Genomic DNA, 21,802 nt, shown 5'->3' with positions numbered 1-21,802 from the left:
TAGAGTTGAATATTTATGCAGTACAAAGTAGATGAAGTCTTGCCAATGATTTGTGAGTATCTTTGTGATTTCAATTTTGTTGCAAGTTATAGCTGAATATTTTGGGTTAAAAAAATTGTGCAGCAAAATGAATGGGAATTATTGCAAATGTATGTATCTTTTTCTCCTTTCACTAAACCTATGAAAATATCTAAATAATAATTACATATATGACTACTCAACCATAGGAGTCATTACACAGATACAGATACTTTTACTGTGTAATTATAAAAGAAACACCATAATTAAATGAATGTACATATTTTACTGTGTTCTTAGTATGTAGCTTTAAGATATTAATTTAACTAAGTGTTTTTCTACATGATTATTGAACATTATCTTTAAGAAGTGCTTTGTTTTATTACACTATCAATGCATGAAGTTGCAGAAATAGGTTTTATAGTACCAGTGGTCATAAATAAATACCAGCTCCTCCCCTGCTAGTACTGCATTATGTCTATGGACATATAGTACTAAAATCAGAGGCTCAATTCCCCTCAGTGAACTCAGCAGATAGCCAGATGTGGGTTTGCTATAAGAAAACAAACACAAACACAGTAAATACCAATGATATGTTTACATTAAATTTAACTGTTTACCATCAATAATAAAAGTATCATTATTACTGATGTTCTTACAAATGTTTTATTTTTGGTATGGTTTACATTTGTTTAAAGATATTTCTCTTTGGGGCTTCTACTAAAGAAATTACCAAAATGTAACAAAAATGTATTTATTTTTAATTTTAAATGCTTTGGCTAAAAACATCTGGGCCAGTGAATCAAGTAAATGCAGTATGTAGATAATCTAAGGTGGGACGAAAGATTTTCTTTAAATTTTACTTAGTAATCTTCAGGGTAGATTATGAAATTACTTAAAGGAAACAGCAATCAACCTTTTACAGGTTACTGATAACTGAAAAACAAATTAATAATCAATGTATCATATATAAATAAACTATTACAGTTCTGAACTGGAGATATACCTTTGTTATTCAACTTGTTAATTCTTTTTCATCTTAGTAGTGGCAAAAAGAAACCATCCTTTAAGTAAGCTAGAAATTTGTAAAATTCTTAACTATATTGAAATTTTATACGTGGATGTAAAATCAAATGACAATTTCTAGTCAGTATCCATCAAAAGCAAAAATGGACACTGAATCTTTCATTATTTGTATAAACAATTATAGTATTTTGTTTTCTCCATACTGAGAGTATGTTGTTATAATCAGTTATGGTGACACAGTAGAGAGAAATTCTTCAGTTGAGAAATTTTCATCTATAGATTATTTTACTGAAAATATTTCATGAAAGTTTATACAAGGATATGAAAAGAAAACTTCAATGCTCTATCAATTTCTTATAAAATAACATATATATACATATATATTATGTATATGTTTAAACTGCATTTATATGTACATGTTGGTATAACTGTCCATATTTAATTACCTCTTCATTAGGTTAGAGTTCCCAAACCTTTATCATCCTTGCCTACTTTAATAAATGTGTTTTTTTTTTTTTTAGAAACCCTTTTTTATTTGTTTAAATAAGTGAAGGAGCGAGTTAAGTGATGAGACAGAATACAAGGATATGCATTAAAATGCTATATGTGTCATAGTAATTACTTATTATTTTCATTAATAAAAATCTGTTAAAATATTAAGTTTTACATCATTGCAAAATTGACTCTATCCTAATTTCTGACATCCCTGCAAAATATTATTTGTACCTCCAAGGGGGTATATTATACATTTTAAGAAACTCTGCTTTTAGCTGTAGATGACTCCAACTCTGTATTTATTGGACATGTAATTAAATACCTTATAGTGAAAGAGTTATAATTAAAAAATGTTGTATATGAAATACAACTCTTCTAAATCCTCAACAATTCTTATAAAATACTGGAAAAAAAATCTTGAATTTAAAGTTTTTTTGTGTGTGTTTTTGTAGAATTATGAAAGTATGAATAAAACTTTGCTCTGATCCTGACTGGTATGTGTGTGCTATAACATTCATAATAATTTAGAATTATTTCACATTGAACAATAAACTGGAAAATGATTTTTTACTACTGTCATTAAATTGCTACTGACATTAAATACAATGTGTCTGTTAGTTTGTAAATTAAAAGGAAGTTGATACAACAAAAGTATTACCAATAATTTTGAAACTTGTGGGTAGAGAAAGTAATAGTTCTTCTACTGTTCATAAGTCCATCAGGAGGAGAGTCCTAAATCTTTTTGATTTACACTGCTAAACCCATGGCTTTGATCACCCTCGATGGACACAGGAGATAGCCCAATGTGGCTTTGCTATATGAAAGCACACACACATTTACTGTTCAGTGTCCCATGCAAAAGGTATTCAGGATGAAATATAGCACTGATGTCATTATGCTCATTTAAAACCTTTAATTTATTTGAATACTTCTCATGTCATGTATTTACTTTAAATAATTTTTAAAATAATTAGACATAAAAATATTGGAACATAGAGCATTTATGTTTCTGAAAACTGTTTGTAATGCTGTGACTATTAACTTATGTCCAACATCAAGTAATGTTCCACAGGTTTATTAATTTTTTGTTTCTGTATTATATAATGAGGGCTGTAGATCATGGGAAAGTTCTAAAATAATCAAAAGATACAGTGAAATTACTGCTGCTGATAAAACAAGCAGTCCTAGAAGGTAACTAAATTTTCCAGATTGAATGTTTGTGTTAAAAGTTCCTTCATTCAGGGACAGGTATAACTCTAATAGCTAACTTGTAGTAGAACTTTAAGAAATCACTGATGTTAAAGTTATTTCTTCAATATGGAATGAAGATTGTGGCAAGAAAGGCTAAAAGGGTGAATTGCAACGAGGAAATCCTTGTTCCAGGAAAACAACAAACAGTCTTGACTGAAGTTTACAAAATCCCACAAAAATTGAGTAATTTGTTTCTGACGAAGAGTAATTTGATCTAATGATTCAGAGTTTGAGATTTTTGGAACCAACAGATATTTACATCTTCATTGCAGTAGTTGTAAGAGATTGTTTACTACTATAAATTAAGATGGTGGAGTTAACATCCAACTATAAGGCTGTTTAATCTCATTTGGAGATGGTGATTTCTGCCATATTGATGGAGTACAGGATCCTGCCTGATAAACATAGATATTCATTTACAATCTTTCTTTTTTTTCTGAATGTAGTTTTGGGGGAATTTATCTTGAATTTATGCACATTTCTACATATATCTTATATGCTACATTTATAAATTTGTTCTCAAATATTTTATTATGTGATACATTGTCTTTTATCATGAGAATTAGGTTTTAAGAACTTGGATGCCTAATCAGTTATTTAATACACATTTTTTGTTTCATTGTAGGTACTTACACTCTACAAGAGTTTGACACCACGCCAAGTAATAGTGAGGTTGATCCCGGTACCACAGCAACATTAAAATGCAAAGTCCGAAACAGACAAGGGGAATGTGTTTGGTTAAAAGATGGAAAAGTTGTTGGTAAAATAAGGAACAAGTACAATTATGAAAAAGAACCACCAGATGGAGACTGTAGCATTGAAATTACAGATACTGAACTTCAGCTTGATGATGGGTATTGGCAATGCCAAGTAACCCAAGCATCTTTAGAAGATCCTACTTTAAAGTCAGAGATGATTAAATTGAGTGTACGAGGTAGGTAATTACAATACTTGAAGTTGCTCCTTCTCAATAACTTTATTACATGGAGATTAGAATTCATGATGTTACATTGGTGATTATAAATCCTTGTCCAACTTTTGAAGACAAGTAAAATTATAATTTGGAAAAGTGTTCTTAATTGAAAATCAGGCTTAGAAACCCTTGAATAGTGAATTTATTCTAAAATATTTATTGAGCTTTTATTTGCTCAGATCTTTAAATTATTTTACATGTCCTACAATATATATATAAACATATTTCTATGTTTTTTTTTAGCCATCTGTAGCTAAAATTGACGATATGTGAAGAAACAGTTTATACCATTCATATATATCACTTATTGTGAGCTCTATCAGTGCCAACTGCACAGATACGTTGTACTTGGGAAAAGTACGCTGCATCTAGTTGTATCTTTACACAAGTTGCTGATGCAAAGATACCAACATTACAACATGTACAGTGTATAAATTTTAAACATCGTAGATGTATATTAGACATATACATATACACACACACACACACACATATATACTTTCAAAAACTGGAATCATTTTATTCTGCTTCATAAAGTGTTTTTAATAAAACTTTTCACAGATGTCAACTGATTATTTATTAACATTGTTATTAAAACACATTAGATATTAGAAATATCTTGAATATATTTAAAATAGTATTATTGTAATTCACTGCAGCTTTGGATCTCTTTCTTTCTTGTCCATAATATCATTTGTTGTTAGATATCTAAAAACACATGAATTGAAAACCAGTAGATTAACTTATTATAAATATACTGTTCTGAAATTAAACATAGACACAGTTTCCCACATTGTAGGTTTACAAATGCTAAGCCCAGTTCCTACTGGAAATAACTCTTTTTTTTTTTTTTTTTTTTTAGTTTTCTTTTTGGCTATATTTATGAGAAATCTCTTTTTTTTCTCATTCTATCTATAGTAAGCCATAAACCATTAGAGATAGTAAACAACAACACCTAAATGTTTGTTATTTCGTAAATGAAGAGCTTTCTAAATAATAGACTGACAGTTTGGAAAGTTTGTCACAACAAAGTTTATTTAATACCAAAGGTAATGTGCAGGTTTTGAAACACAAAGATTATCAGTTTAAGGAAGTTTATATGGGAATCAATAACACATCACCATCAATAAGGTTAAGAAATTAAAACATTTATTAATTATTATCAGTTTTTATAAAATAAGGTTAAATGTTTAAATTAATAGTCTTTAATCAAACAGAACAGTGGTTATTACAAACAGTATAGTTCAAAATAGATCCTGGAGTGCAATACCCAAATAGAACAGTGATACATATACTTCTATTAAATACAAATTGTACTGCTTAAAACAGTGGTTTCCTAGGGAGTTTGGCTTTTTGCCAGGAGAACCTAAAACTAACAATGAAAGAAGTAGAAAAGATAAGAAAATAAAATTTTCACAATTTAAAATTTCCTATTAGTACTTAAGAAAAACTAATTAAAGAAAGGCAAAGAAACTTGTGAAATTTATTCAGTTTGAAGGAAAGAGGGGGCTCTGAGAAAAATAATGGTGAGTTAGTGGTGCAACTACATAAAGTTTGGAAACCATTGGTTTAAGACATTTTTTTCTTCCAGTTTTTAAGTAACCAAAACTTAGAAATTGAATTTTCAATTCTGCTGTGTATGGGCTACTGGTTAGAAGGAACTACTATTGAGTATGGATTTTTTATGATTGATGACTAATCTGTAAGTGATTAATGACTGACTAGGCAAATGATTCATTTTAAAATAATTTTATGAGTATGTGTAATCTATTTTGTATGCAATGAAATATGCATTTCTTCAAGAAATGTCTTGAATTTAGACAATGTCATTAGTTATCCATATAGATCAATCACATTACTGGTCACTTTTGTATTAGTTATTAGTTCTGTTTTCTCAAGCTTCTTGTAGCACTTTGTTAGTTATCAGAGCATATGTGTAACAAAGCTCATATTAAATGTTCCCAGTGCTGTTACTTATCAAATTTAATAATTCCTAATAACTGTAGTTATGCTTTTAGATTCAACTATTTTCACTGTTATTGAAGACAAAAGAATAATTTCACTTTTATTATTTTTTTGTAGTAACTCCTTCACTGCCACAGATAGTAAACACCACCACTCATATTAAATTAGGAAATACTCTCATCTCAGAAGCAAAACAGCCCATGAAGCTGGCTTGTGTGTCCAGGAAGGGGAATCCTCCACCAGAACTGAAATGGTTTATTGAAGATGACAGCATTACAGATATGGCCAATCAAACTAACTCACCTGATACAGAAAGGCCTAAGACATGGCAGGCTATAAGCATTCTACACTACAGCTTTTTAAAAGTACATAAAGGCCAGCGATTGCGATGTGTAGCTTTTCACAAGAGCTATGACACCGGCTTGCAAGAGACCTACACATATCTGGACGTGATGTGTAAGTATATTCTTGTAGCTAAAATTACTGGATTTTTTATTCAAGTAGTCTAATGCTAATGTTTTTAGTATTTCTAGTCTTAATAAACTGTCTTTGAAAACAAAACAAAATTATATGGATAAAATGCCACAGTATTTCAAAATTTTTCAGCCTGTATACCTAATTGGAACCTAATTTTAAATTTATAATAAAATCGTTTCCAAAAATGGTTGGGTTTTGAAATGAGATGTAGTGATACAGAAACAAAAATAAAACTGAATACAAATGCAAAAAGAGTATAATGTTATCAATTTGTGATAGTGCTCAAGTTACATTACAGATGTGATATCTGTAGTAATAAAGTTTTGCAATCTAATAGTAACACAGAAAAAAATCCTACAATAACATAGTTACTTGATGGAAAAATGCATTATATCAGTATAATGTTTTTAAACTTCTAATTGCTATTAAGTATGAAGTGATAAAGTTGCATGATAATTTTAACCCTGTGAAATAAGTAAAAAGCATTTGTCATGGTCAGGAATTAAATCCAGTACTCCAGTAAACACTTAATGCTCTACATACTGAGCTACCAATACTTTAAACCTGAGTAGACAATTCTTTTACTGACTGTTACGTATTCTGTTTCCATAGATATTTTTGCCATGGGTAGTCATGTTGGACATTACTAGGTAGATTAAGTTATCATAAACATTCTTTTTTCAAATTGTAGACTCGCATTACAATCTGAAATAGTTGAAAATCACCCTGCTTTAAGTAGGACTTGAACCTTTGAATTCTAGCTTAGGATTATTTATAAAATTGATGCTTAAGTTACTGAAGTACCAGAATTTCAAGTTTTGTAGAGATAACTGTTTTTTTAGTACAGAACAAAGTTATTAGTAATAAAATATTACTTTGAGCTATAAATAAAACCCACATAACTTAGTTCTCTACATATAGTTTTAAGTGACAAAAAGGTTCATTTAATAGCAATTTAATTATATGCTCCTTATAATAAGAAAACTAAAGTTCATGTGAAATATCAGTTCCATAATTCTGTAAAACCACTACCGAAAATACAAGCTTTTTTGTATGAAATGTATCATAGCTGTTTTTGGTGAGCATGTTTATATGCATATCATTCATTAAAACAAACACAAATATTTTATTAAAAGCATGGAACTTTCATATTATGATAAAAAATAGGCTAATATACACTAAAGTTGATCAAAATAGGTTGAAAAAGTTTATTTGAACAGGTGTGTCAGAGTTTCAAGTGAAAACTCAAGAGTAATGAAAGATAATGTTTAAAATCCATGATTTCATGAGAGAGAAAGTCTTGCTAACAGGGAAATTTAAATATATACAACACTTGAATATGCATTATTATTGATTGTTAAAAAAAACAGTAGACATACAGTATCTTAGCCTTTAAACTATTCACACTATAGCCAAAATACCCAAATATCATTGTCAAAATTATTTAAACAGTGGCCAATATATATAGGAAAAAGAATACTTGAAATTAAATTAAAATATCCATTTCTTGATCATTTAGCATTTACATTGTTTATAGTGTGTGTTTACTCTGACACATGTTCGAGTTTATAATAAATATGTCTGTTTAACTTCAGATTTTTATTTTTTTATTATTTCAATAAAACCACCTTCTTAATACTTTGCACATATTTATATTTTAAATTTCCTTGCCAATTTTTCATTAAAAATGTGATTTAAGAGACTATACACTAATACTGACAATAGTAATTCCTGTATGTAATAGTTCTTTACAGAGATTACTCCATTCTGGTAATGATTGTTATTTTTACTTCAATTAATTGCAGTGGTCTGTTGCAATGGAACCCATTTTTAGTTTATTCTCCTTTTAGGCACAGCCTGGTTGGGAAACAGTTTTGTCACAAGAATTAGTTAATCCTAGGTTCTTTTATCTGGTGTATGTTCAAAAGTGGTTAACAGTTCAATAACTGGTTGGGTATTAGTGAGAATTTCAAGAGTTTACACTAGTAAGTGTGTATACGTAGAAGCATAACAATAGCAAATGTTTCATATGATACCTATATTAGTGCATTTTGTGTATTATGTTACAGCATGCATGTGAACATTAATTAAATATTTCAAATTAAAAGTTAAAAATTAACTTCATTTAATGAACTACACCAGTTTTTATTACATGTAGGGGGAAAATTGGATATGCCATTTTTTTTTATATTTATATTATATTTGTATAAAAGCCATGATGACTTACAGCTACATCCTATTTGGCTCAGTCATCAAATTTCAAAATGTATTAAGCAGTTACACAGCATAAAACATCATTTATACAATAACATTATGGAAGTATGTAACAATTAAGTAATATTGAACAGTAAATGACATTAAGGTACTTATTTGTTACACTAAGTAACTTTAGAAAGAAATACAGATGTAATAAATTATGAAATTTTCTAAATATTCTTTAAGGAATAATTTTCTTTATATGACAAAAAAGAAATTAATATTTCTATACTTATAATTTTATTGTTTGTAGAACTTCTTTAATTGTGTTATTTATAGGGGTGTTATAGACTTGCCTTGTTTCTTTTTTATCTATCACAGATGTTATTACTTTTAATTAATTAGCTGTTATGTCTGTATTTTTATCCTTTGTAATAATTCTCTGTAATTATTCAACTTTATTTGGCTGTTTGAAGGAAAATGAGAAAAAGTCCTAACATGGAAGGATGGAAATGGTTAAACCAAACTGTAAATATATTGCAGATATTCCAGAAATCAAACTGGAGGGAAAACCAAATGAAGACATTGAAGAAGGAAAATCACTAACTCTTAGGTGTGTAGCAGATGCAAACCCCAAAGCTAGCATCGTCTGGAAAAAGTCTGGTTATGCCGGGATCTACAGCACCAATGAAGAGATTACCTACATACCTATTACAAGAAGCGATTCAGGAGTTTATAGCTGCAGTGCACGAAATGATATAGGAGAAAGCAAGGAACTAGAAATTTCAGTGGATGTAAAATGTAGGCTACTGTAGTTAATATGATATATTTGTACATGTTATTTATACATGCATGAACAGTTGGACTACTGATTAATGTTTTTATATTTCTGATAAACTTTTTTATGTTCAGTATTTTCTGATATAAGTACTTGGACCTATGTCGTTACAAAAATGCATATGGTAAATCCTTTTATTATGAAAGAAAAACTTGCTTTCAAATCAAATAGATTTCTCTTTGAAATACAGTTAACATTCCCTTGTTGAGTTATTCTCCTGCAGTCAATAATAATGTGGCTCAAAGTTTTGAATGTTGTTAATTGAATGTAGAGCATGTATCAACTTACCCAGAATTCTTCAACTTTCACATAACTTGTTGTGCATATCAGCAGAAGTTACATAAATTTTGCTTCCAAAACACACTTACTTTAGTTTTTTCCCAACAGAAGATTCTCTTTCCTCCCATCTGAACAATGGTATGAATTCTACTTCACTTGCTCCAGACTCTATACCCCACTACTACTTCACATGTTTCAGACTCTATACCCCACTATATTGCCACTAGTGATTTTAATCTTGTGATTCTCTTCACTTAACATCAGTGCACTCTCAAAATCCTATATTTATCCATATATGATCTCCATGTTGTTTGTTTTTATTCCCTTTTTCTTGACAACAAAAATTATGAAGATTGTTTTATGCATTTACTTCAGGTTTCTCATTAGCACTATTACTATGTTTGCAATGTTTCTTTTGAATTATTTTAAAGCTATTTTTGTGGGGATTGAGTCTATTGTTTACTTTTGTGATTTTACAGGAAACATTAAATATTTTAAAGATGTTTTTTGAATATAAATATGTTCACATCTTAGACACAGAGTCATCTGATGCTCTTCCCATACTACCTTACAACTTTAATATTTCCCAGACAGGGGTCCTTCCACAGAGAACATCCATTTCCTTAGATCCAGAGTCTGACATCCAATCTGATGTTTTTTTTTTCTCTTTTTAGCTCTAATGCTTAGTTTGCAGGAGATCAAGGATGGACTGGTGGGAATTTAGACTCTATTTTTTTGAGCACTGTAGTCATGAACATCTTACTTTGTGGACTCTTTTTTTTTTTTTTACACATATCATGCCATGTTTGTAATACTTTGAGTATTTATTTATAGCTTATGTATACTTGCCTTCTCTATTCAGGAAAGCTAGTTTATCTGATTACCTGGTCCTTCCATCTTTGCCAAATATTCCATACAAGGAGATTTGCAAGTCATTTGAGGGAGGGTGTTACCATGCCTTGTCCTCCTTATATATTGTATCAGCATGCCTTGGTTTTCTATCACTTGACAAGATGCCACTGTTCCTGTTACACATTCTCAGTTTTCCACTATTTGTCTGTCACTTACAACAGGTTTCCTTTGCAACTGTTGTTTGAAGTTTATCACAGGTTCTTTGCTCAAATTGCAAGGGTTCTTAGTCATTTGTTGACTTCCACTTTGGTCGTGTTATAAGTTTCTGCTCTCTCCTAGGTATCTTGGCTGATTTGTTGCTGGAATCTTTTGAAGAGAGAGAGATGCTTTACTGGATGGAGTTTACCTTCCTCCATTGACTCTTATGTTTCTAAGAGAAGATCCTTTTTTCAGGTTTTTTTTTTTTTTTTTCAGGACTTTCAGAATCCATGGAATCCTGGGATAGATTTTTGATTTTCATCATTGGATTCTTGACTATCCCAAAGGTCTTCTACATGATGGTTTACTGCATCTCACGTTCATTTTCCAGACCTCCTGCTTCAGCACTGTGATGCATTGGAACACAGGGGCAATTTTTACTTTACCAACAGGGATCCTCCTCCAGGCTGGAGTGTAGATTTAAGCATTTCTGACTACCTTATGGGGCCTGGTCTTGTGAGATATTTTCTCAGAGAGTTTGTGTCTGTGTGGGAGACATTCACCACTGATCAGTGGGTCATTCAGCTTTACAGAAAGGGATTGGACATTCAGCCCACATCTCCTCCTCCTTTGTCTCTCATACCAGCTAGATTTCCACTTCCATAAGACTCTTTCTTTTTTTTTTTTTTTAATACAAAGAGGCCATTGAGCTAATTACCTCATGGGTTTTTATTCTAGGCTGTTTGTAGTACTGAAAAAGACAGGCAATTGGTGACTGGTCATAGGCATTTCTCATCTCAATCACTTTCTTCAGCCTCCTTGGTTTACTGCTGAGTCATTTCATTCCCTTTAGAAACTCTTTACATCCAGATGACTGTGGATGACAAAATTCAAAGTCACAACTGTCTAACTTCTTATCCTGGTTACAGAATCTTCAAGGCATTATCTTCATTTTGTGCACAACAACCAGGTTTTTCAGTTCTGTTATCTACCATTTAAATGTGCTCTATACATTTTTCGACAGATAATCAGAATTCTTTTGCATCATCTTCACTCCTTAAGCATTCAAAATATGGTATCCAAAAGCTGCAAGATTTGGGAATGTTATAAAAAAAAAAGAAAGATAAGTCCATTCTTACTCTTAGTACCTCTTATATTTAATGGTATTTTTCAATTCCATACTTAGCCAGGTCCAACCTTTACCTCTACTCCTTCAGGCCATGAAACAGATGTTTCTTCAAATACAGTTGTCTTCTGTACTAGCACACACAGTTATATCTCTTTTAGGAATGTAGGCATTTTTGGAATCACTCATTTCTTTAGGACAGGCCTTTCAGTTGTTGTTACAGGAATAATGGAACAGATGACAGGGATTGTCCAGTAAGACCATTGGCTTCTAGTGTGTTGGATGACAGCTGGTGGTTGAAGAGGGAGTACCTTACTGTAGATGTTTCTCTACTGTCTCCATGGGCAAATATACCTTTGTTCATTGATGCTTCTTTTCAAGGCTGAATGCTTATATAGGCAATATGGAATTTAAGGAACTTTGGGCAGTAGAGGAAGCCTCTGTCCACATCAGTATCTTAGAACTTTTAGCAGTTCAGTGAGCTGTGGCACAAGTTCTCAAATTGTTGCATAAGGAGGCATTAACACTTAATTTGCACAATTCCACAGTAGTCTCATTCTTTCCAAAACAATGATGCACTCATTCTAGATCTCTCTGTTTTTGATCGGTCAGTTTTTTCCTTTGGGCAAACAAACATCAGATTGCTGTTCTTGCTTATCATGTTGTAGGAGTTATGAATCTGGTGTCTCACAAATGATCTCATCCCAACAGAACTCTTCCTACAAATTGGATAGTTCTTTTTCATGATTTTGCTGGACCTTCTCTTGTTTTGAAACACCACAGAACAAGGCTTTTACCACATATTAGAATATTTTACTTCCATCCTTCTTATCTCCAGTATCTCACCCTCTGGTTTTGGAGTAGAAGTTTTCAGCAGGATTGGATGGTTATTCATCTTTATGCATTCTCTCTCATTTATCTGCTCTCCACACATCTGGTACTGCTTTTCTCTAAGTACTGTTTGGTTTTTCTAGTGGCACTATATTGGCTAGATTAATCCTAATTTCTACCTCTCCCAGTCTTCAGAAGTGTTTACCTCTTTCACATCCTTCTTGGCTGTCTCTCTTAGAATAGTCTCAGTTTGACTTTTCTCATGTAGCAGTTGTCATTATTTAACTTCCTGTCTTGTATAATATGGTCCATTGCACAACATCAGAGACTTACATCTTTAATGGCATCCTTATTAATGTATTCTACTGGGCATTCTTCTTTGGAAATTTATCAAAGGAAATGACTTAATATTGTCATTGGTCTCTCAGACAGGAGTGTAACCATTCATGTCCTAATGTGCATCATGTCTCTCAAATTTTGACATAGCTGTTTGATTGGCATAGCTGTTTGATAAAGGTTTGATGCTTTTGGCCTTTGTTTCTTGCCCTGTTTAAGGCTTCCTTATCAGTCCATTTTTGTTTTTCTGTGTGAAGAAAAGATTTCAATCCCCAGTTTTCTCATTACTTTTCCAATTATCTCAGGTTGTGCATCCTCATTGCCATTTCCAAGTTCCTCACTATGATATCACAATGGTTCTTAATGCATTATCACATCCACATTTTGAACCATTGGAATCATGTTCACAATATCATCTTTCACATAAAGCACATTTTCTTCTGTTATTGGCTAGTGTGGTTGAAGTTCTGTCATTTGTGTACCCCATGTTCACAGGACATTGTACCATTTCAACTAGGTTCTGTCATATCCAGACAAGGTATTTTTTTAATCAAAAATTGCATCAGCTAGCGAAGGAAATAAGGCTTTCTCTCCCATTCATCTTCCTACTATTTCCCATTTATATGACCTTTCAAATCTGGATTGTCTTTAATACTGCCCTGTTTGAGCTGTCACTTTGGCAGGTAGAATTTGTCAATTGGTTCAAATAATTTACATTGGTCTTTCATTGGAAAAGTGAAAACTATATTCGGGTCTCATTAGCTCAGGATCACCATATATCATTATCCCTTAGTTGCATTACCTGCAAGAGAAAATTGTACATGCTGGTATGTATACCACATCTGATAACTTTATATTGCATTATTTACATGATTTAGATTGTTTCCTCCTTGGATATGTTTCAGCTACCCCCCTCCCTCCCCGGCTGTTTTACATGCCTCAGCTCAATTATAATAGAAATGAGTAGATTCATTTTTTTCTGTTTCAAGAACCTTTTTGTCATTTTCATTTATATCCCTCTCAATGGCAAGCAATGCTTGATCAGGTATGTTTTTACAAGTTTACACTAGCTACCATTATACTAATAACCAAATTCTTGTTAGCATAGAGCTCATTTGAGGTGATGTGATAGCACTTTCAGGATGTGTAACTATTATTCTGTATCAAATATCACATACAGTACTGGAATGAAACTCATGAACTATCATAAGTAAAGGATAAGGAGACTTTGCCAATCCCTGCTAACACCTGGATTGAACATATTGAAATTGGTTTGTTTTTTAAAAGAGGGAACATGGTTCATCTATTGCACTGTTTTTGGAGAATCATCCTTAGGACTCCTCACCATGAGCTCCCACCGTCTCTTCTATTGGAGCAAGGGAGTCTTTACCCTTATAAGTTTTCAGCTGAGGGAGCAATGGACAGAGGACTTTTCCTCCTGAGTGATTTTTATATTCTTTTTCCATTCAAGAAGAAGAGCACAAAGATGGTTAACATTCTACTCTTACTATAGATAGTTAGTTTTCCCAGATGTTGGGTGGGGAGCTGGTCCTTCTAATTCTGATTTGGAGGTGATACTTCATTTCTCAGTTGTGTGAGCATGGCCCTTTTTATTGGTTACTCTCTTATTTTCCATGACCACAGAAGAGGTTCACTGATCTCATAAATCCATACACTGAGCATCACATCCATGATCATTGGTTGAACTTTGCTTGTTCCACATACTCATCGTAATTCTGGGGGCAAGATGTGTACCTTGTCTCTTAGGTTGAGGATTTAGGATTTCAGTTTGCAATCCCAGGCCGGATAATCTTTGTGTCTTCAGGTTGAATAAGGTGTGAATCAGTTCTATAAATCTGATTTTGGTTTGTGGCACCCTGAGCTTTTAAGGCTGGAAATAAGACTTATCCTAGTGGATGTAGCTTGCCTTTCCTTTGTATTTCCAGTAGCTCACATGCAACATTCTGTAACTTCCAGATTTGGTGCCTGGGCCCATAATTTTGAGTTTAGTTTTTGCTTTTCATGCCTTGTCAGGTTGGAGTGAGGGTTTGTCTATTTAGGTGTTGCATTTTTTCTCTTTGTAATTTCAGTGGCTCAGTATGCAATATCTTGTAACTTTCAGGTTGAATCCCCTTCATGTTATATTTCTATTATACAGATGTACCTTATTTTTGTCACTATACCTGAGTCAGTACACCTTTGATCTACATCCCTATAATTCCAATGACAAAACTAGGAACCTCATCTCTTGTGGTTGGCACGTGTATAAATATCATTATAATGAAATATGTTGATTCTTAGCTGGTTAGCCTTTATACTTCCCACATTTAGATTTCACTTTATGTGGATGAAAAGAATATCTGTTCCAGAAGTACTGCAGATTTCCACTAGTGTTATTTATTATATGATATTCCTGCTTTGCAGACTCCTTCATTGTGGATCTTGCTCTCATTAACCCCTCCACCTGGTCAGTGTGGGATTCTAAGTGTGTTTTGAAAGTTTACATTTTCCTATACCAAAAATGTTTTTCCAATAATACTTCCCTCTTCTCTCACTATCCTGCCCTTATCCATATGATAGCCAGTGGTATAAAGACTAGAGAAAGTGAGATAGAATTCATACCATTACTTAGACAGGCAAAGAAGCGAGTCTGTCACTGAAATGTGAAGTATTATCAGAAACACATTTTTGGAAAAAGTTTAATCTTTCACACCACAGCTCAGATTTTTGTTTTTGTTTACAGTTGTGCTGCTTAAAATACTCACTCTGAATTTTCAGCACATTGTACCAATATCTAAAATTTTTCTATTCCTTTAGAAGCATTGATCACGTAGTCTCTCTGTAGTTTGGTGGTATTGTGCTTTATTGATGAATGAATTCAGGGTATTCATTCTGTATTGTGTGTTGATGTCCTTAGTTAGTTTCCCTGTTATTTGGGTGCTCATTTGTGGAATGCCTCAATATGTTACAAGAAAAAACAGCCATGTTTTGCAAAGACCTATTTGCCTTCATTGTTGAATAGCAGCAGCTATTATGAGCTAACTAAAACTGTGAAAAAGCTTCGACTAGACTAATTTATGATTTTCTCTCTACTTATCTTCTAGTTTAAATCTTAAATAATGAAATTTAATATAGATTACTCACTAAAATATATATATTAGAATGGTGAAGCATAATTTTTGCAGCCTTCAGTCTTGTTTGCTTATGAAGCCATAAATTAGAAAATAAAGTGTACTTGCCACACCCACCTGTAGTTCTCTGTGATGTTTCATACTATATTATTTATAACCAATAGAAAGCCAAAGTTTTAATCTATCAACTGACATGAATTGTTTTCTGTACGGAATATTATTCATTTTACCTCTTGATATATTCACTCTTATTCATCAACTGTGTTAACTACCCTGACTGACCAAGATTATTGTTATGAAAAACCTGCACATTACTATGTTAGAGGAATGGTATCTGTTGATGGGTATAAAAAAGTTATTAAAGCCTTATGAAGAATCTTGTTCTATTCATACCAAATAATTGACTTATGCAGCTGATCTTTCTTGTCTGCTATGTGTTCAAATACTTTAGGTATGAATTTGTAGTTACATCTCATCAAACTTGCCATTTGGCAGCATATTGGGCTTCCTGGTGTCGGTACTCATGAGAAAACATCTAACAGGCTGAACTAGGATGGATTCAAATATATGTACACAGTTATATTTACATCACATTTCATATTCCTATATTTCCAGCTTCAGGATTCTAGACATAATTCCACCTTCTATACTGGTGTTTATTGAGAGATTGATTCCCTCTGGAATTGGACAAATGTTTTTTACTGGCTGAAGATTCCTTGGTGGGTGCCTTTCCTACCTCTTTATGCACGTCTCTGTGTAGTATTAGAGATATCTGAAACAGGTAGTTGTTGAGCCCAATCTTCAGTGAATCGTAGGTCTTTACTTGATTCTCCCTTACTGCCCATTGGTTTGACCAGTGTTATACTTCACTGTCCATTTCAAGTGTAGATTAAGAAGGATAAAGCCTTAGAATTATGTACCCTAATACATTCTGACTGATCAATTCTCTCCAAGAACCTTTCACTTTAGGTACAGGGCAAAGTGCTACCACCAAAGCTTCTTTCATTGACTTCACAGGGAAACATTTAATACTTTAATCAATCTCCTTTTTGTGTGAACTAAAGGTAGTAAAGTGTGAAGAGAGAAGAATACTTTCATTTCTGAGTGTCAGTAGGTCCATTCTTCATATAAGGATGGTGTTCATCTCTTATTCTTCCTTTAAACGTCTGTTTTGCTGTTGTTCCTGGTTCTGGATATTACTACAATTCTGGTAGACCTCACATTTAGTATGATGTAGTTTTTACCTTCCTTCTGAGCTACAATATACCTTTTCTAAAGTATTAATACTTTCATTTCCCACTTCCTATTCAATGTGGGTATTCTGGCTGTAAGTTTTTCGGGGGTAAATCTACCAAGTTTCAATTTTACAATTTCTTTTGGATAAAATAAATTTCAAATGGATACTTATACATCTATTGTTTTTGTACTAAAAATCTGAATTATGACTGAAAAAGATAGCTAAAGTACATTTTTCTGATGCATGTTTTGTAAATCATGTTGATGCATACTATGCATTGTATCAAGCACATTTCCAACTTTGAATCACATGGTTTCTAATTGGCGTCATGAGTGGAACTTGACAAAGAAAGGCTGTTGGTATTTTAGAGGTAAGCACTTGCTTGAAATTAATTTTAATCAGGATTTTTTTTTTTAATTTTGTGTGCAATTTAATGATAACTAGTAAAGTGGATGTTGTGGGATATCATATTGTTTAGATTTATCAATATTATTTTCACGAAACAGGGTGCATTTCATTGGTTTATCTGTACAATAAATGAGATGGTGTTATGTTGATTAGCATGACACAAGTTTTTGAAATCTATAAATCTATGTGTAAGTCGAATTTTATCTGATTAATGCCAGTAATAATAATAACAAAGTACAATGAAATATTAAAAAAACATTCAGTGTTAAAACAATGACAAAATCAACTTTACTGACCATATGCTTACATCATAAGCTAATTATCAATAAGTTTCAGTGGTATTAATCAGTAGTCTCTATTCTGAGTGTTAATTTGTTAAATTTTGTGCAAAGTTACTCTATGTGTACCTGTGCTAGCCCTTTCTAATTTAAAAGTGATAGTCTGGAGGGAAGGCAACAAGTTAATTATTCACTGCTAACACTTGGGCTATTCTAATCAAATAGGGCAATAACTGACAAATTCTAAAGCTTCCATGGCTAAATGGCTTAGCATGTTTAGTGATAGAATTTGAACCCATGATATGGCATATTGTGAGTTGAATACCCTAAAAACTAGGCCAAGACTGGCTTTCTAAATGTTAACATATGTAAGGGAACATTAGGTATGATGGCCAGAAGAACACTCCAGTTTTATACGTTATATACTCTTATCAGCTCTGTTAGATCTGTGATAGAGATTACCACTCTATGGAGTTTTATACGGCTTTACAAAGAGTCTAATATAGTTGCTTATTATTTTATTAAAAATCATTTATTATAGCATGAATCAGCTCAGTATTTTAATGTATATTTTTTTATATATTTACAAAATTGAAAGAGTGTGTGTTAACTGTATATAAATATCCAAAAATAACGAACATATGTAATTTACAAAATTCATTTAAAATAAGTTGTATAATTTACATTATGGAAACTGTATCATAGAGAGAATTATTTATGGATACCAGTGCAAGCTACATTGTTGGTTCTGTGTTTAGTCTTAAAGTTAATTATTAAAACCTTTAATGAATTACTGAATTAAAACTGAATAAATAAATGTAGGCCTAGATATTTTACTACTAATAACATACAATAAAATGACTTATCACAGTTAAATCAGCTTTAGGTTTACAATAAATATGCTTCTATATAGATAAGTCTGCAATATTTTTAGTTGAAATTAGAGGACTTGAGAATAGTATTAAAGTAGAAGACAGATCATATAAGGCATAGAATGACTAGATTGCATTGATTTTTCGTTTGTACGCCCATACTGTCAAAAGAGTTTTCAGATATAATGACCTTAATTAATGCAATTGTGGATTTCTTAATAAGTAAAGGCATTGGCACATTGGCTCCTGCCCTTATTCTGTTTGACAGCACACTGAATCTTTAGTTGGTGTCTTGAAAATTCAGAGCAGAAAACCAAGATTCATATCATACTGAAATGCTGAAAATTCCCGTGTTTATGGGCCCAAGCCACACATCTTTTAAGCAACTTGTGATGCCTTTCTTAATAGTATACTGTTATATTAAGTCAGTAAAATAATCATAAAAAAGAAATTATATACATTTAATTCTATGAGTAGTTTAGTATTAAGTAAGTGAAATCAGAAATTGTCTAGTGATAGAATTATTTGATTGTTTTTCTAGAAGTACTTTATAATAAAAAAGAAAATTTTTATTTAATATATTTTACATTCTATGAACAGATAAACCTGAGATCAAAAAAGTGACTCCTAATGGAAATGTGTTGGCTGAACTCTATAGTTCTCAAGAGCTGATATGCCAAGCTGAAGGAAATCCTACTCCTGAGTAAGCTGTTAAATACCTTTTCTGCACTTGAAAGTACTGTGGTATATTTTTAACAAAAGTTTCAACTAATGCTGAGTAAAAATGTTTTTGTTTTTTTTTCTCAGTATGTGCTCTTGAGATATTTTTGGAACATTTATCACCTTTAGTTAACAAAAACGTATATCTAAGAAGTATATCACTTTTTTACACATCAAAATTTTGAATTTATGGTCATGATTTGTGGCCTATGTGATTGTCCAGTTTTAATTATTATTTAGTAACAAACTTACTAATAGTATTTTTTTTTTTTAATTACTATATGTCAATATGAACTGTTTTATATTAGATGTTTCAGTATCTAATCTGTTATAATCTTCAAGGAAATCTCAAGAAGGAATATTTTTAGTTGCAGTTGTTAAGATTTGATCCTGGGTCTTCTTGGTAGAGAAGCTTTTGTTCCATATGTTTATTTGGTCTTTCCCATTTAGATTTTTAAAATCAGTTAACTTTTTTTAATGCTTTGAAAATGGTTATCAATGTTTTGCTGTTCCTGTGTTAAGTTGGCTGATTGTGTTATTAGATAGGTAGATATAGAAAGCTTGTTTTATTCTTTTTTGTATGTGTGTGACTCTTATCCAATTAATGTATTTTTAATCTAGGTTATTGTATAGTATTCTTATGAGTGTTGAGATTTAAGCTGGTCAAGAGAAAGATACAAAACTCAAAATTTTAGGTTAGTAAGCCTTCTGTAAAACTAAAAAAAATAATTTTTCTAATTTAATGGATTTCATAGTTGTGATGTGTGTGTGTGTGTGTGTGTGTGTCTGTATGTATATATCTGTTGAAAATTGTACAAAGAATAACACTTATGCATAACACAACTTCAAAATTTTGGATTTATGGTATAACCAATCAACATAAGTCCTCACACGTTTATGATTGTCTATATTCCTCACTCAGTCATACCTCTTCTGTGTTGTTGGTCACAGTGGAGGTAAGGGGAAATTTTCTGGTTCTGTCCATTCTTACTATCCCTTATTGTATCTTATGCCAAGGATGCTATTCCTTTTTGGTTGGTTCTGGTCTGTTGGGAGAGTTGATCTATATTATATACACATTCTTTTGTTACCAGATGGTATTATGCTTATTTTACCCCTCTAATTGATGTAAGTTCCCAGCAGTGTGTGTTTTGAATGAAGTTGACTTACTGAATATGATCTGTCATGTCCTAACCAATTTACACTTAGGAACACATTTATTGATTTTACCTGCTTTTATACTTTATGAGATTGAGTTTCATGTTCATTACGTGGTTAAGATCATTATCCTGCCACAGTTCTCTCCCACTTGGATGTACTTTTCTCTATTTCTACTCTTAAACCCTACACATTTCACAGCTGGGTGAAGAGTATACCTGGTTCAGAAGTAGTGCAGTTCTCGTCATCAGATCTTCGGATCTGTCTCTCTCATTATGAAATGTATTCTTCAGATGGTTTTTGGAGTTGCTTTTGTCATTCTTTTACTGGAATCCCCCATACTTTTCAATATTGGATTCTAGCTAATTTTGTAAGAGGAGGTAGGTACTGTATCAGAAGTTATAATCTTTCTATACTGAAAATGTATTTCTGATGGGTGTGTAGCTTTGTTCACACTTCCACCCTTTTTTCCAATGCTTATGTCTTCTACCAGAAGAGAAGTGATAGCTCAGTCATGTGAATATGTTGTGTTCCTACTGGTGGAGAAGTGATGCATGATGATTTACATGAGAGATATGTTGGAAACATTTTATTTCAATAAGGGAGTGAGGAAGGCTTGTGGCATGTGTAGAGAAAACCACTTGTGAGTGGAGGTACGTACCTATCAGAAATACATTTTCAGTATAGGAAAATTATAACGTTTTTGATGTAGTTCTACCTTTTAGTTTCAACCTTTGTATAGAGCTTGTGCTTGTCATAGATACAAAATAAAGTGTGTTTTTTTTTCATATTCATATTTACTGCACAGAAGTGAGAGTGAGAAACATTCTTATGCTACTGTATTAACCTGTTACAGGTACTCTTGGCTTCAAAAGAAGCCTGGTGAAATGAGCGTATGGCGGGAACAGGTAAAAGATGCAACTCTTAACATTGAAAATGTTACTTATGATTTTGAAGGTCGGTACACTTGTGAGGCAAAAAACTACCTCAATGGGAAAGAATATAAAGTTCAGTCAGAAGAGGTCATGCTAGATGTTACTGGTGAGTTGCAATGTTTCATTCATTATTATTCAAGTTGTAGTCTGTGTATTTATATATGTGTATAAAAGGCTTTGATATTGTTGCAGAATACTTTAG

At 32.1% G+C, this 21,802-nt stretch overlaps 1 protein-coding gene across 5 annotated transcripts in view; it reads left to right on the top strand.

Annotated features, from left to right (window-relative positions):
* Positions 1 to 21,802, top strand: part of LOC143233192 (kin of IRRE-like protein 3) — a 72,626-nt gene that overhangs the window by 29,596 nt on the left and 21,228 nt on the right. For all 5 annotated transcript variants that reach the window (XM_076469159.1, XM_076469160.1, XM_076469161.1 and 2 more), the window contains 5 exons: positions 3,416 to 3,724; positions 5,846 to 6,184; positions 8,945 to 9,202; positions 19,388 to 19,490; positions 21,522 to 21,706. In XM_076469159.1, coding sequence (XP_076325274.1) covers positions 3,416 to 3,724; positions 5,846 to 6,184; positions 8,945 to 9,202; positions 19,388 to 19,490; positions 21,522 to 21,706 — 1,194 coding nt within the window. The remainder of the gene's footprint in view (positions 1 to 3,415; positions 3,725 to 5,845; positions 6,185 to 8,944; positions 9,203 to 19,387; positions 19,491 to 21,521; positions 21,707 to 21,802) is intronic.

This window comes from Tachypleus tridentatus, chromosome 12, assembly GCF_004210375.1.
Source record: "Tachypleus tridentatus isolate NWPU-2018 chromosome 12, ASM421037v1, whole genome shotgun sequence".
NCBI classification, from domain to species: domain Eukaryota; kingdom Metazoa; phylum Arthropoda; class Merostomata; order Xiphosura; family Limulidae; genus Tachypleus; species Tachypleus tridentatus.
Note: the sequence above shows the minus strand (reverse complement) of the source record. Positions and strands in the feature narration are given on the sequence as shown.